General features: G+C 38.5%; 1 protein-coding gene across 3 annotated transcripts in view; it reads left to right on the top strand.

Moving 5' to 3' along the window:
- Nucleotides 1–13,052: 13,052 nt before the first annotated feature.
- Nucleotides 13,053–14,236, top strand: part of DSC1 (desmocollin 1) — a 36,214-nt gene continuing 35,030 nt past the window's right edge. For all 3 annotated transcript variants that reach the window (XR_014807822.1, XM_003127880.4, XM_013999268.3), the window contains exon 1: nt 13,053–13,371. Coding sequence is in view for 2 of the 3 variants with exons in the window: in XM_003127880.4 (XP_003127928.1) it covers nt 13,309–13,371 (63 nt within the window). In the remaining variant the exon portion in view is untranslated. The remainder of the gene's footprint in view (nt 13,372–14,236) is intronic.

Raw genomic sequence — 14,236 nt, 5'->3', positions numbered from 1 at the left:
AAGGAAAGCACGAAAGAAAGAAAGAAAGGAAGGAAGGAAGGAAGGAAGAAAGAAAGAAAAGAAAAAGGAAGTAAAAACTAAAGACTTTAGTTAATAATAATATATCAATCTTGGCTTACTAGTTTTAACAAATGTACATAATATAAGATATTTGTGATAGGAGAAAGTGAGTTTGAAGTGTATGAGAATTTTCTGTACTGTCTGTAATTTTTCTATAAATCTGAAATAGTTCTAAAACATAAAAACAAAAACACCAAGTGTAAGCTTTTCCCTTTGGAGTAAATATTTGTAAACAACTATTATATAATATCACGGTTCAATCCGCTCTTCAGTAGGGTGGAAATTCCCCATTTATTTAATCAATCTTTGCATATACAGCTTCAAGTTCCTTCATCCTGGGAGTTTCTGATCCTTTCCTGAAAAAGCATTGTCCCTTCACACTTTTTTTTGGTTTGGATTATAAACTTCACTGAAGATCGTGCCTCCTTTGAATTCCTTTACTGGTGAACTTCATCTTTCAAGAGTCACTAAAATAGCACCTCCTCCTTCGTGACACACCAGATCTAATAGCATTGCTGTCCTATCCGCCACGTCAAATAACTTTCTCTCTTTTCTGTACTTGCATGGCATTTGTTCATAGCTGTTATTTCCTTGTGCAGTGTTATATTTTTTTTCTCATCTGTTTCTTTTATTACCTGCGAGAAGAGACCGTGTCTGTGTCCTGAAAACCTAGAAAAGCACCAGACATATCGAAGGGGCATGGTAACTATCTGCTGAAGCTGGTCCTACCTGGACTGGCTGTTGCTGCCAATCCATTTTGGTTGATTCCCTGTTCATGTATATAGTTGTCCCTCAGTGTCCTTGGGGATTGGTTCCAGGACCTCCCACACACCCCCACACTGAGGATACCAAAGTCCTTGGATGCTCAAGTCCCTTATATAAAATGATATACAATCAATCCTAGGTATTTATGGATTGGAATCCGCAGATACTAAGAGTAACTTCAACCTGTGGATACGGAGGGCTGACTTTGGCCCTGTGCCACTCTTCTATCAGATGTTCTCCATCCTCTGCCAAATATCTAATTCCTGTCTACCTTTCAAGTCTCCATTTATAGGATATACTGATTTCTTTCTGATCCTCCGTTTTACTTATAGTTAGCAAGGCACCACTGATTTGTTTCTCCTTGTTTTAATGCACATTTACTTTGTCCAAGCTCAGGACCCTTGTCTTATGCTGTGCTGTGACCTCACAGGTCACTTAGTATTTGGCTAAGATGTGCTGATTGCCTGGTTTTCTGATTTTCCTACTCTTTGACAAATGTCCCTCTGAATGCTGGAAACACTTAACTTCTGTACCAATACTTAGTATGTGATTATGTTATTTCTTGTTCTGCACTCTCTATGATGCATATGCATTTTGTCTGCTTAACAACATTGTAAGCATTTTTAGGACGTAATTCTTCTCTACGAATTTCTGTTTTTCTTATAATCTCAAGCAGTGTGATAGACACATAACAGGTAGTTATTAATAAACGGGGGGCTTATTCTAACTCAGATTATCTGAGAGCCTGGTAAAATATCAGGCTCATTCCAATCTGAATCCAAACTCTGCAAGTTAAGTTTGAGAGTTCCTAAAGTCAGCACTTTCTAGACTCACTTTCCCTAATTATTCCACAGCAAGGGAATAGTATGCTACCAATTGATTGCAGAGCGTCTATAATGCAATAATAATTTGAGCTCAGTGGCTAATTGAGGCTATTTCATAAAGGGCGTATTCTTTAAAGGGTGTAGTTTCTTTTGTTAAATGTTAATCACTCAATCTATTTACATAAAGGAAACCACACAAACGTTAAAGTGTAGTCATGTATTTTTAATGTAGTTTAGTCCAAAAATATCCATGGCTTCCCTTTCTCCATCTTTTTACTATTTTATGCATTATACACTATATCTGAGTCAAAAGTTCATATATATTCTATTGATAAAAATAACACAACCAGGGCTTAAGCAAGACTGACCATGATGTGCTTTCCTTTCAGAATAATGGCAAAATAGCAAGCGTCAGCATAACAGTCTGGGCCAAGTTGAGGTAAAGCTGAGCTTTTTCATTAGACCTGAGATCTCTGCTTTGGCTGAAGAGAAGGAGAGTTCGTGCACACGCATATTCTCAGAGTACATATAAAAAAATTCTCAAAACATTCTAGTTCAGATTTGTACAGGGAAACTTTTACCAAGACAAAATGATTTACAAAGTGTTTCTCTCTTCACCCAGGAGAACATGCTTTGATCACACAGAGCAGTTTCTGTTCCCATTCACCTTTCCAATGGATCTTCCAGTACATAAGAAATAGCCTGTTTCATAGCAGCCATTGTTAAGACCAGTCATCTAATCCCTTGTCTTCACCCTTTGACCCTCAAGCAGCAAAAGGATCGCTGAGCTGACAGTCTGTTTTCAATTAACCTTAGGAAAGAGCACATTCTGAGGGGCATTTCAGGAAACACTAGACAGAATCTGATCAATAGAGACTGATTTTTATTAAATACAAAATAAGCTGCAAGAACCTTGGAGAATGAGTTTTATTTTTAATTCAAGAGCAAAGAAATTAGAAATGGCTCCTTTGAGTATGTATTACAATTGCTATAGAAATGACAACACATATTTCAATCTAGCCAACGAATCAATTTATAAAACTCTGGGTGAGTTTGTGGTTATTGCTTCAGAAAATGCCAATAGTCTCTCAGGGAAGATTAGCCTTTCAGTGGACTTACAAGGCAAAAATCCTTTTGCACTATTGTCAGATTCAACCACTAAGTTATAAAAGGCTAAAAACTAAATGTAACAACCCTCTTATCTTAAGAAGCTCCACTGAAGAAAGAGTTTTAGATATTAACTTCCTTGATTTGTTCCAAATATGAGCATATATATATATGTATATATAATTATAATTTATTTTTTGTCTTTTTAGGGCCACATGTGAAAGCTCCCAGGCTAGGGGTCAAATTGGAGATGTAGCTGCCAGCCTACGCCATAGCCACAGTAACGCCAGATCCAAGCAGTGTTTGTGACCTACACAACAGTTCATGGCAATGCCAGATCGTTAACCAACTGAGCAAGACCAGGGATCAAACCCATATCCTCATGGGTCCTAGTCGGATTTGTTACTGCTGAGCTACAATGGGAACTCTCTATCTTTTTATTATTTTTTTATTATTGTTTGTATGTATGGCTGGGTCATTTCACTGTGCCAATGTATTAAAAGAACACATACACCATAAAAAAAATACAATGGCTTGGCAGTTGTGAAGTGCTAGACATCATGACTAGGCAAGTAATTCAGATTAAAATTATAATGTTTTACTTACCAAAATAGCAGAATTTTTAATGAAATAATAACATTTGATCCTGGCTAGGATGTTTATTGTCCCATTGTCAGTAAAAATGTACATTGGCATTCTTCCTTTGTGATACAGGTTGGCTTTATGTACCCAAAGCTATTAAGTCCCATGAAATCTTTTGACCTAGAACTTCTATATGTGGCAATTTATCTCAAAAAGATACTTCTAAATCTAGAAAAGAGTTTGTCTGTCAATATGGTCTTTATAACAATGAAAAATTGGGAACAATTTAAATACCCAGTATTAAGGAGTGAATAAATCAATTGCAAGTCATTTATTTGAAGAAGTTTAGTATAACCACTAGCAAATCTATGTAGGATTTGTTATGACATAGGACAGATGTTTGTATTGTATTATTAAGGATACAATGCATGGTACACAATTATATTTATAGCACTGTGTAGTAACATTAAAAATTTTATACACAATAATTAGACTGGAAGATAAATCATAGAAGATTAACTTTAGATCATAGGTGACATTTTCCCTCCTAATTTTCTATCTTAACAAAGTTTAGGTAGTTAATATATATTCTTATGTGTAAAAATCAACATTTAATAATATTATTTTTAATATGTAATATAAATAATTGACAGTAAGAGTCCATCTATCATTTAAAAAAAAAACTTTCAAACATTTAACTCTGAAGGCCACCAAAGAAAATAATAATTGGAGGAGATAGCAGGAAGTGAATAAAAGCCCCAAATTTCATTATGTTTATATCACCAGGATTTTAATCCTGATCATATCATATGAGGTACTTTAATTTTCAAAACCTAGAGTAGATTATAAGCTCTATGAGGGCAGAGATTATATTTTCTTCTGCTTCCACTCAGCAGCATCATGAGTAGTGCTTAGGGTTTAGAAGGTGTTAATAGATGATTGATGGATAATTGGCATTATTGAGATAACACTAAAGAAAAGGTCAGTTTACTGGACATTGTCATTTACTTATCCAGCCACTATTCCTCCTTTTTTTTGGTCAATAGCTGACAGTTGTCTTGGATTAAGACCTCCTTACTGGTTTTTGCCCAGATGATCTGGCCATCCCTTGACTTTAGGCTTTGGGACAAGATTCTCTGGTGCGATTGTGTTTTGCTCCAGCTATTAAAATAAAACATACTATTTCACTTATGGATTACTAAACAATAGAATGGAATCTTTGCGCTTCTGGTGGCCATCTTTGCCTCTGAACTGAGAAAACTGAATAATGAAATCAACACAAAGAAAGGCAGAGCTGGCTCACTGGTTAAGGACCTGATGTCTCTGTGAGGATGCGGGCTCGATCCCTGGCCTCACTCAGTGGGTTGAGAATCTGGCATTGCTACAAGCTGCACTGTGGGCTGCAGATACAGTTTGTGTTAGGTGTTGCTGTGGCTGTGGTGTAGGCCTTGGCTGCAGTTCCCATTCAGCCCCTAGCATGGGAACTTCCATATGCTGCAGGTGTAGCCCTAAAAAGAGAACAACAACAAAAAAAAGATGGTGAAAACCAATATCTTGGTGACATCATTTGATCACTTGGCTTGAGCTATGGCCTAAATCTAGGAAAGTCCTGGACTTTCCAAGTTACATGATCTAACAAATCCCTTTATCTTCAACAATACTGTTTTGTTGTTTTGTTTTGTTTAAGCTTTTGAGTTGGGTGTGTGTGCTGAATAAAGAGAGTTCTAAATTATACAGATATTCATGCTGACTTTTCATAAGTCTGCCAGCAATTTTGATAATAAGAATTGTCATTTTATGTGAAATTAATCAGTATTCTATGCAAACAGCCTTAAGAAGTCATTGCTGGAGTTCCCGTCATGGATCAATGGTTAGTGAATCCAACTAGGAACTGTGAGGTTGTAGGTTCGATCCCTGGCCTTGCTCAGTGGGTTAAGGATCCCGAGTTGCCGTGAGCTGTGGTGTAGGTCAAAGACATGGCTTGGATCCCGCGTTGCTGTGGCATAGGCCGGCAGCTACAGCTCTGATTCGACCCTGGGAACCTCCATGTGCCAAGGGTGCGGCCCTAGAAAAGACAAAAATAAATAAATAAATAATAAATAAATAAAATAAAAATTGTTTTTAAAAAAAGAAGTCATTGCTGGTAATTGTAAATTCCTTTGAGTTACTTCTAATTTTGAATAATCTTAGACCCAGATAAAATGTCTTTGGAATTGAAGGAGATTTCCACTGCACATTGAACTTCTGAGACCCAGATGTCTTCTATAGTAAGACTTCTAAAAAATTTGTTCACATACTTCTAATCTTCCATATTTATATCACACACTCATTTTACCCCTGGAGTTTCTGTTATCTTCAGTCATGTATACTTAACCCAAAATGCCTTTGTTAGGGCTTCCTCAACGTTTAAAGCATTCCTGTCAGTCCAAAGTCTTTTAGAATAAACTAGGTCACATGACAGAGGTAGTAATTTTAAGGCAAGTGGATATTCTGAGGACTTGAATTTATTCATAACCAGCACTTTCTGCAAAGTTTGCTGTGAATAAACATCTTTTATGAGATCTGTTACTATATTTCTATAAGACACATTTTTTGAAATTCATAGGAAGGCATGTCTTCTTGACATCTTTTAAGCTAAAAACCAAACTATAAGGATCAGTGAGTCTTTAGGCTTAAATCTTTGTGTGACCATAAATCTGGTGGAAAACAGATTATGCAATATTTACATATTTAAAATAAACTGTCTTCTTCTACAGGGGTCTCTATGTTAAGGATGTAAGCAGTGCTTATCCTTAATTTTTCTCTAAATTTCTAAGATATTTAATATTTACTAAAGTGCCTCTTTTTTTTTTCCTATATTTTGAACTGAAAAGAGAATACATTTGTGTTCTGCTCCACAAAATGAGCCTAATACTTCCATCTTTTTTTTTTTTTCTTTTTCCTGTATATAGTGCTAATCTCCTTGAAGAGGTCAGAGCCCATTATATGGACCTTTAAACATTTCTTCAGTGAATATTTCTGCTTGTACATTTTTAGATAGCTTTTATGTGAGACCTTGGATTTGCAGTGTTTGTGTTTACTTCATTTAAAATCCAGTCTCTTTAACTTTTTATTGAACACCTGGGCAATTATGTGATGTAAAACATCAGTGCTTGCCATGAGCCAGACACTGTTCAGAGGGCTTTCTATGTAAAATCATATTTATTCTCATAATGACTATAAATTAGCAGTTATTATTATCCCCATTTTATAGATGAAGAGATTAAGGCACAGAAGTACTAAGTAACTTACCTAATAGTATATTGTTAATAAGTAGCAAAGCCAGGATTTGAATCCAGATTCCAAGCACTTAGCCACTACATTACACTGTCAGTCATTCAATTATGCTGTTAATTTCGACGTATTAAAATATACAAAATACAACAAATGTACACATAACAATAAAATAGAGCTCTTTCTGAATAATCTGATGGTAGGAAATTGAAAGGGATAAATTTTGTTTTCTTTAATTTGATTTTAAGGTGGACAGTTTATTATAATTTTTATCATAATAATAAATTGTTTTCCTATAAAGTCTTGGATGTGGATTTTTTTTTTTTTTTTTTTTTTTTTTGCTTTATAGGGCTACACCCAAAGCATTTGGAGGTTCCCAGGTTCCCAGGCTAAGGGTCCCATCAGATCTACAGCTGCAGGCCTACACCACAGCAACAAAGGATCTGAGTCATGTCTGTGACCTACACCACAGCTCAGGGCAATGCCAGATCCTTAACCCACTGAGCAAGGAAGACCAGGGATGGAACCCAAAACCTCATGGTTCCTAGGCGGATTCATTTCCACTGTGCCACAATGGGAACTCCCTATAAAATACTTAGATTTTCAAGGGTACATTTGTGTATATGTAGCAAATATGGGAAAACAATAGTTTATGTGGCATATTTGCAAACCAATGATTGGACTTAAGCTTTTGTGAAAATTATTTTTTAAAATTACTTTCAAGTAAGAGAGATAATTGGAGGAAAAAACATGCAACATACGGGCTAAAAGATGTGGAATTTGAAAAAATCATTATTCCAGAACCATGGAGAATATTCTGGATTCACCTGATTTAGCAATGCTTTGCATCTCCTCTATAGGCCAATACATGCTACGTTTTTTCAGTATCATCAATTTAATTTTTGTACTTAATTCTTTCCCATTTCCATGGAGAATGCCATAATATCGAAAGTTGTAACAATGATTTTATTAAATGGAAAATGTATTTCCCACTTTACAGGATTCAGGAATTGGAGAACTTGAGTCTTTGAATTCAGAAAGAAAAAAAATATATGTATGTATTTTTATGTATACAACATAATATATATGTGTATATATGTATTTATATATATTTACATATAAAATTAAGAGTATTAAATATATATACTTATTATCTAAGTCTAGGTTTAGATAATTATGCTTAAACATATACAGACAGAATTCCACTTGGATCTACACATATGCATTTAGGTATTTATTCCTATTTCTATACTTCCATTCTTCTCTCCCAAAATATCAAATATAAATATATCTAATTAATGTGATTGTATTTTCTTATAGGAAATCAAATGCCAGTGCAGATACAAAATATATATTTATTGGTGCCTGTATATTTGGCAGTAGAATGCTACCAGACATCATTTAGTTCTTCTTCCAGGACCTTTATTTCCTAGACCTTCTTGGCCTCTTATTCCAAAGAAGCACTTAGATTATCATTTCCACCTCTACCATGTAAAACACGTAAAAGAAAATCTTTGATTTTTCCTTTCTTAGTGGCATGGGGATTGAGCTGTACCTTTTCTTTTCTTTCTTTTTTTTTATATAATGATTTTTATTTTTTCCATTATAGCTGGTTTACAGTGTTCTGTCAATTTTATACTGTACAGCAGGGTGACCCAGTTACACATACATGTACATATTCTTTTTTCTCGACCTTTTCTTTTCAATTAAACATCAGGTAGAAATGGAAGCAGCAAGAGCAGGAAGGGTAATTTCAAGTATAAAAATTTATACATGTATATATTTTTTGTCTTTCTAGGGCCATACCCTCGGCATATGGAGGTTCCCAGGGTACGGGTCCAATCGGAGCTGTAGCCACCAGCCTATGCCACAGCCACAGCAATTCGTGATCCGAGCCACGTCTATGACCTGCACCACAGCTCATGGCAACGCTGATCCTTAACCCACTGAGCAAGGCCAGGGATGGAACCGCAACCTCATGGTTCCTAGTCGGATTAGTTAACCACTGAGCCACGATGGGAACTCCTACAAATTTATAAAGTAAGCAGTTGAACAGCCATTTTCCTTGACTGTAGAATGAGTCACATTCTTTCTATCACTAAAGAGGCTAGCTGCCCTGAGTATTCTAGAATGATTGGCTGTAATTAAGAGGTGTAGTTTGTAACTGCTTTTGAATACACATCTCTGGCCTCAAACCAGCTTATTGTTCAACAGGACAGAATTCTCACATACCTCATCATCATTTTCTGCTCATTTTCCATATATTGATACACAATTGCCATCAAAATAGCAGGAGAGAGTGAAAGGTATAACATTTTGGTGGCACTCAGACTTGTGTTCAAATGTTTATTTCTCCCTTGTGTCTGGATTAATGGGTGAGAGAGGGTTACTTTCTCATCGTTTCATTATCTAAAAGCCCTCACTGGGCTCTTTGGGAAGGTTCAGTGAAATGCCTGTTGTGGTTTCTGATTCTTAGCAATGGCTCATTACATATGAAGTTTAGTTCCCTCTTTATGCCCCAAACTGAACAATTACCCTTTGAAAATATTTACCCTCCTTTCGTAACTTCTGTCGCTGCTGTTCCATGTGATTCGTATTGAACTCAATGAGCTGTGACAGAAGAAAGATACTAAAGATTTCATTGCAAGGATCTTAAGTGTTTAAAAAACTAAGCTCAATGTGATAGTGTGATTTTAGGCCAAGATGTCCTGCACTTAATGCGCAAGTAATTTGGATGAGTGGAGTGTTTTTTTGTTTTTTGTTTTTTGTTTTTTAGGGCTGCACTTGCTGCACATGGAGGTTCCCAGGCTTGTGATAAAATCGGAGCTATAGCTGCTGGCCTATGCCACAGCCACAGAAACGTGGGATCCGAGCTGCATCTGCAACCTACACAACAGCTCACTGCAACCCCAGATCCTGAGCTGAGTGAGGCCAGGGATCAAATCCATATCCTCATGGATACTAATCGGGTTCATTACTGCTGAGTCATGACGGGAACTCTCTGGAGTGATTTTAAAAAGAGCTGATCTCAGGAGTTCCTGCTATGAAGCATCGGGTTAAGGATCCAGTGTTGTCCCTGCAGCAGCTCGGGTTGATGCTGAGGTGCAGGTTCAATCCCTGTCTGGCACAGAGGGTTAAGGATCCACCATCACCGCAGCTGTGGCTTGGATTCCATCCCTGGCCTGGGAAGTTCCATATGCTGTGGATGTGGCAAAGAAAAAATAAAAGGGTTTATCTCAGATCACAGGTGTTTGTAAATGAAGGTATTCAAGGAAAAAATCTCCTCATGAGTAATTACAAGAATGCAGTAAGAAAAGAATTAATATTTATATTCCAATGGTATTTTTTACAGAAATAGAACAAACAATCCTAAAATTTGTATGGAACCACAAAAGCCCCAGAATAGCCAAAGCAATCTTGAGAAAGAACAAAGCATGGCTCCTGATTGCAAACTCTATTATAAAGCTATAGTAATTAAAATTATGTGGTATTGCACTCTAGAGGAGCAGCAACAACAGGGTTGAGGGACCCCATGCGTCTGATCAGCTAGGCCTGGATGCAAAAAAATGTTCTGCTGGTTCAGTGAGCAAGGCCTGGCAGCTGGAGTAATGCAGGCCCTGTGTGACTGCAGAGCTGCAAACTGAGGGGGCATCTCCCCAGCCCTGCCTGCCAGGCTTGGAAAGGCCAGAGATCCTGGAGGGTGTCACGGCTTCTCAGGCCGTGGGGTTTCCTAACTGGACTGTGGGGTGCAGGTGCCAAGGGTGGAGGATGTCAGCCAAGGGGCTCTACTGAGAGGACAAGGAGGGCCCCAACAGGGATGCACTCTGCTGCCTATTATCATTTATTATTATTATTATTATTATTGCTTTTTATGGCCAAGCCTGCAGCATATGGAAGGTCCCTGGCTAGGGGTCAAATCGGAGCTACACCACAGCCACACCACAGCCACAGCAACTCGGAATCCCAGCTGTGTCTGCGACCTGCACCATAGCTCATGGCAATGCTGGATTCTTAACCCACTGAGTGAGACCAGGGATTGAACCCACATCTTCATGGATACTGGCCGGGCTTGTTACCACTGAGTCACAAAAAGAACTTCCAATATTATTACTGTTTTTAAATAGTGTGGTACTGGCATAAAAACAGACACATAGATTGATGGAATAGAATAGACAACCCAGAAATAAACCTGTACATATATAATCCATTAATTCATGACAAAGGAGCCAAAAATATACAACGAGGAAAGGACAGCCTCCTCCATAAATGCTGCTAGAAAAACTGGACAGCTGCATGCAAAAGAATGAGGCTGGACCACTATCTTACACCATACGCAAAAAACTCAAAATGACTAAGACTTGAACATAAAACCTCATACCATAAAACTCCTTAAAAAAAACATTGGTGGCAATCTCCTTGACCTAAATCTTGGCCATGATTTTTGTGTCTGATACCAAAAACAAAAATAACAAAAGCAAATATAAAAAATCAGGACTACATTAACTAAACAGCTTCTGCATAGCAAAGCAAACCAAAAAGAAAATGAACAAGCAACTTATTGGGAAGTTCCCCTATGTTGCAGCAGGTTAAGGATCCAGCATTGCTACAGCTGTAGCACAGCTGGCAACTGCAGTGAGGATTTGATCCCTGGCCCAGGAATGTCCACATGCTGCAAGGTGGGCCAAAAAAAAGAAAAAAAGAAAAGGTAACCGATAGAATGGGAGAAAATACTCGCAAATCATATTATCTGATAAGGGGCTAATATGCAAAACATATAAAGCACTCATACATCTCAATAGCAAAAAAGCAAACAATCCAATTTAAAAATAGGCAGAAGATCTGGAGTTCCCGTCGTGGCGCAGTGGTTAACGAATCCAACTAGGAACCATGAGGTTGCGGGTTCGATCCCTGCCCTTGCTCAGTGTGTTAAGGATCCAGCGTTACCATGAACTGTGGTGTAGGTTGCAGACGCGGCTCGGATCCTGCGTTGCTGTGGCTCTTGCGTAGGCCGGTGGCTACAGATCCGATTAGACCCCTAGTCTGGGAACCTCCATATACCGCGGGAGGAAATGGCAAAAAGACAAAAAAAAAAAAAAATAAATAAACCATAGGCAGAAGATCTAAACAGACATGTCTCCAAAGAAGATGTATAGATGTACCACTGGGTACATGAAAAGATGCTCAATGTCACTAATCGTCAGGAAAGTACAAATTGAAACCATAGTGAGATGTCAACTTAGACCTGTTAGAATGGCATCAAAAAGACAGGAAATAACAAGTGTTAGTGAAGATGTGGAGAAAAGCAACCCTTATGCACTGTTAGTGGGAATGTAAATTCACACAACCAATTTGGAACACAGTATGGAGTGTCCTCAAAAAATTAAAACTAGAACTACCATATCCAGCAATTCCACTTCTGGGTGTTCATCCAAGAAAAGGAAAACATTAATATGCATGCCTGTGTTCACTGCAGCAGTATTTATGATAGCCAAGATATAAAATCATCCTACATTCAGAGAATGTACGGATAAAGAAATATGGTATGTAAGTACAATGGAAGATTATTCAGCCTTAAAAAGAATGAAATCTTGCCATTTGCAACAACATGAATGGACCTGGAAGGCATTATGCTAAGTGAAGTAAGTAGGACAGAGAAAGACTAATGCCCATGATCTCACTTACAATGTGGAATCTAAGAAGAAATCAATAAATAAAAAGCCAAGCTCATAGATATGGAGAACAGACTGGTGGGTCACAAGAAAAGGCAGAGGGGGTGGGGGGAGGTGGGTGGTATACAGTGGAAAAAACAGGTAAACTTTTTTTAATAAATTGAATTAAAAATTTTTTAACGAATGTAATAAGAAAATTATAACCCAGCTATGCCTTTATTCACTTACTTTTATAAGGTCTATGTACCCTGTGGTAAATTCCTATGACATCTAGTGATGTCTGCCGATAATAAGGAGTAGACACAATGCATCTGTGAAGTTGCAGCTGGAGACCACAGGACCAGATTGCTGGCAGGAGTGCCATGCTGTGTGTGACAGGCTACACCTAAAATGCTTAGATGGGGAGATAAGCTGTGATGGATGTGATTACACATGCCTGTGTATCTCTGATTTGCCCACGGCAGCTGAGGAGGCATCACTTCCTTGCATGGAATTTGTGCACAATCTGCGTTTGCACCCAGGGGCGAGACAGATTAATAAGGCCAAGCAGGAGGGGAGGACGTGGGAGTGGGTAATAACTGGGGAGGACTTCAGAGCATCAACCTGGGGGGAAGGGAGGAGGGCTGAGGATTGAGGGTGTTCCCTGTTGCTTCTGCCTATGTGTCAAGTGGCAGGAGAAATTTTGAAAGCTGTGAGGAGGAGCTAGTGGCTGGGTTTGGGGATGTTTTGTTCCCCACCCACCCCACTTGGAGGAAAAACCTCTTTCCATTCGGAGGTAATTGAATAGGAAGGGTGAAGACTGAGCCAGGAATAAGAGGAAAGCAATTGTCCTGCTGCTCCTCCTCCTGTCATTTTTACCATTTGCCTCCAGACGCCTCTCCAAACCTCCAAACCAAGCTCATCTGTGCCAAGGTGGCAGCAGAAAACCCTGCCCCAGTGCCAGCCATTGGGAATCTGCTTAAGCCACCCTGTGCCTCCCAAGCTGCCCTGTTATCCAGCCACATCCCTGAGCACTGGGACCGCTTCTGATGGCTGTGGCCTCCGCTGCCCCAGGGAGCGATTTCTGTAAGCAGCTCCTTTTCTCTCTCCTGGTGAGTAACAACCAAAGGATTAGGGAACTCAAGCATGTTACTACTGGGCACTTCCTTGCTTCAGTCTGGGCTTGAAAGAGAGTCGGGTGGGAGTGGAAGGTAGGCAAGGTAGCCTGGAAAAACAAAAAGTGACCCGAGAAACATTGAAGGAAGAGTTGAGAGATCTGTGACCCAGGATGGCAGGTGTTCAGTTTGCTTTTCAAGTTTCCATGGCTAAGAGGTTAAAGGTTTTCAAGGGACTCCCATGTTCAGTCTTGCTGTGGTGTTTTTCTAAGGAGTAGCAACACGAATTCACTCCTCAGGCATTTGGCCCAGAAGGTTCTGAGGTTTGCTTTAGCTACTAGTCATTAAATAAGCTGTAGTTGGTTCCACTGAGCTGAGATGGAGGAAAAGGATTCTGGGTGGAAATGCGAAATATCCAGGACTTTCTTAACTTTACCCAGAAAGGGTTAAGAGAGGGGCTCTTAGTTTAAGCAAGGTATTAAACTTGAAAAAAAAAGAAAAAAAGAAAAACGCAACAGTCATTAAAAAATACAAAAAAAAAAACAAACAAACATTAACTTGGATTTCACTTAAGTTCTTAAAGCTTAGTAACTGCATACTTAGGTGCTGGGTTTTCTTTGGTGGGGAGTGGTCCCATGTCTACATCTGGCATTTCTGAGCACTGAATTTCCTTCTTTTTTCATTTTAGCATTAATTATGTATGTATGTATATATGTATGTATTGCTTTTTAGGGCCACACTCACAGCATATGGAATTTCCAAGGCTAGGAATCAAATTGGAGCTATAGCCACTGGCCTATACCACAGTCACAGCAATGCTGGATCCTTAATCTACTGAGCGAAGCCAGGGATCAAACCTGTG

This window comes from Sus scrofa, chromosome 6 (genome assembly GCF_054392235.1).
Source record: "Sus scrofa isolate SSC_HxYL_T2T_F1_AM1 chromosome 6, Sscrofa_HxYL_maternal_Yorkshire_Landrace_v2.0, whole genome shotgun sequence".
In the NCBI taxonomy this organism is placed as follows: Eukaryota; Metazoa; Chordata; class Mammalia; order Artiodactyla; family Suidae; genus Sus; species Sus scrofa.
This window is presented reverse-complemented; position numbering and strand designations above follow the sequence as displayed.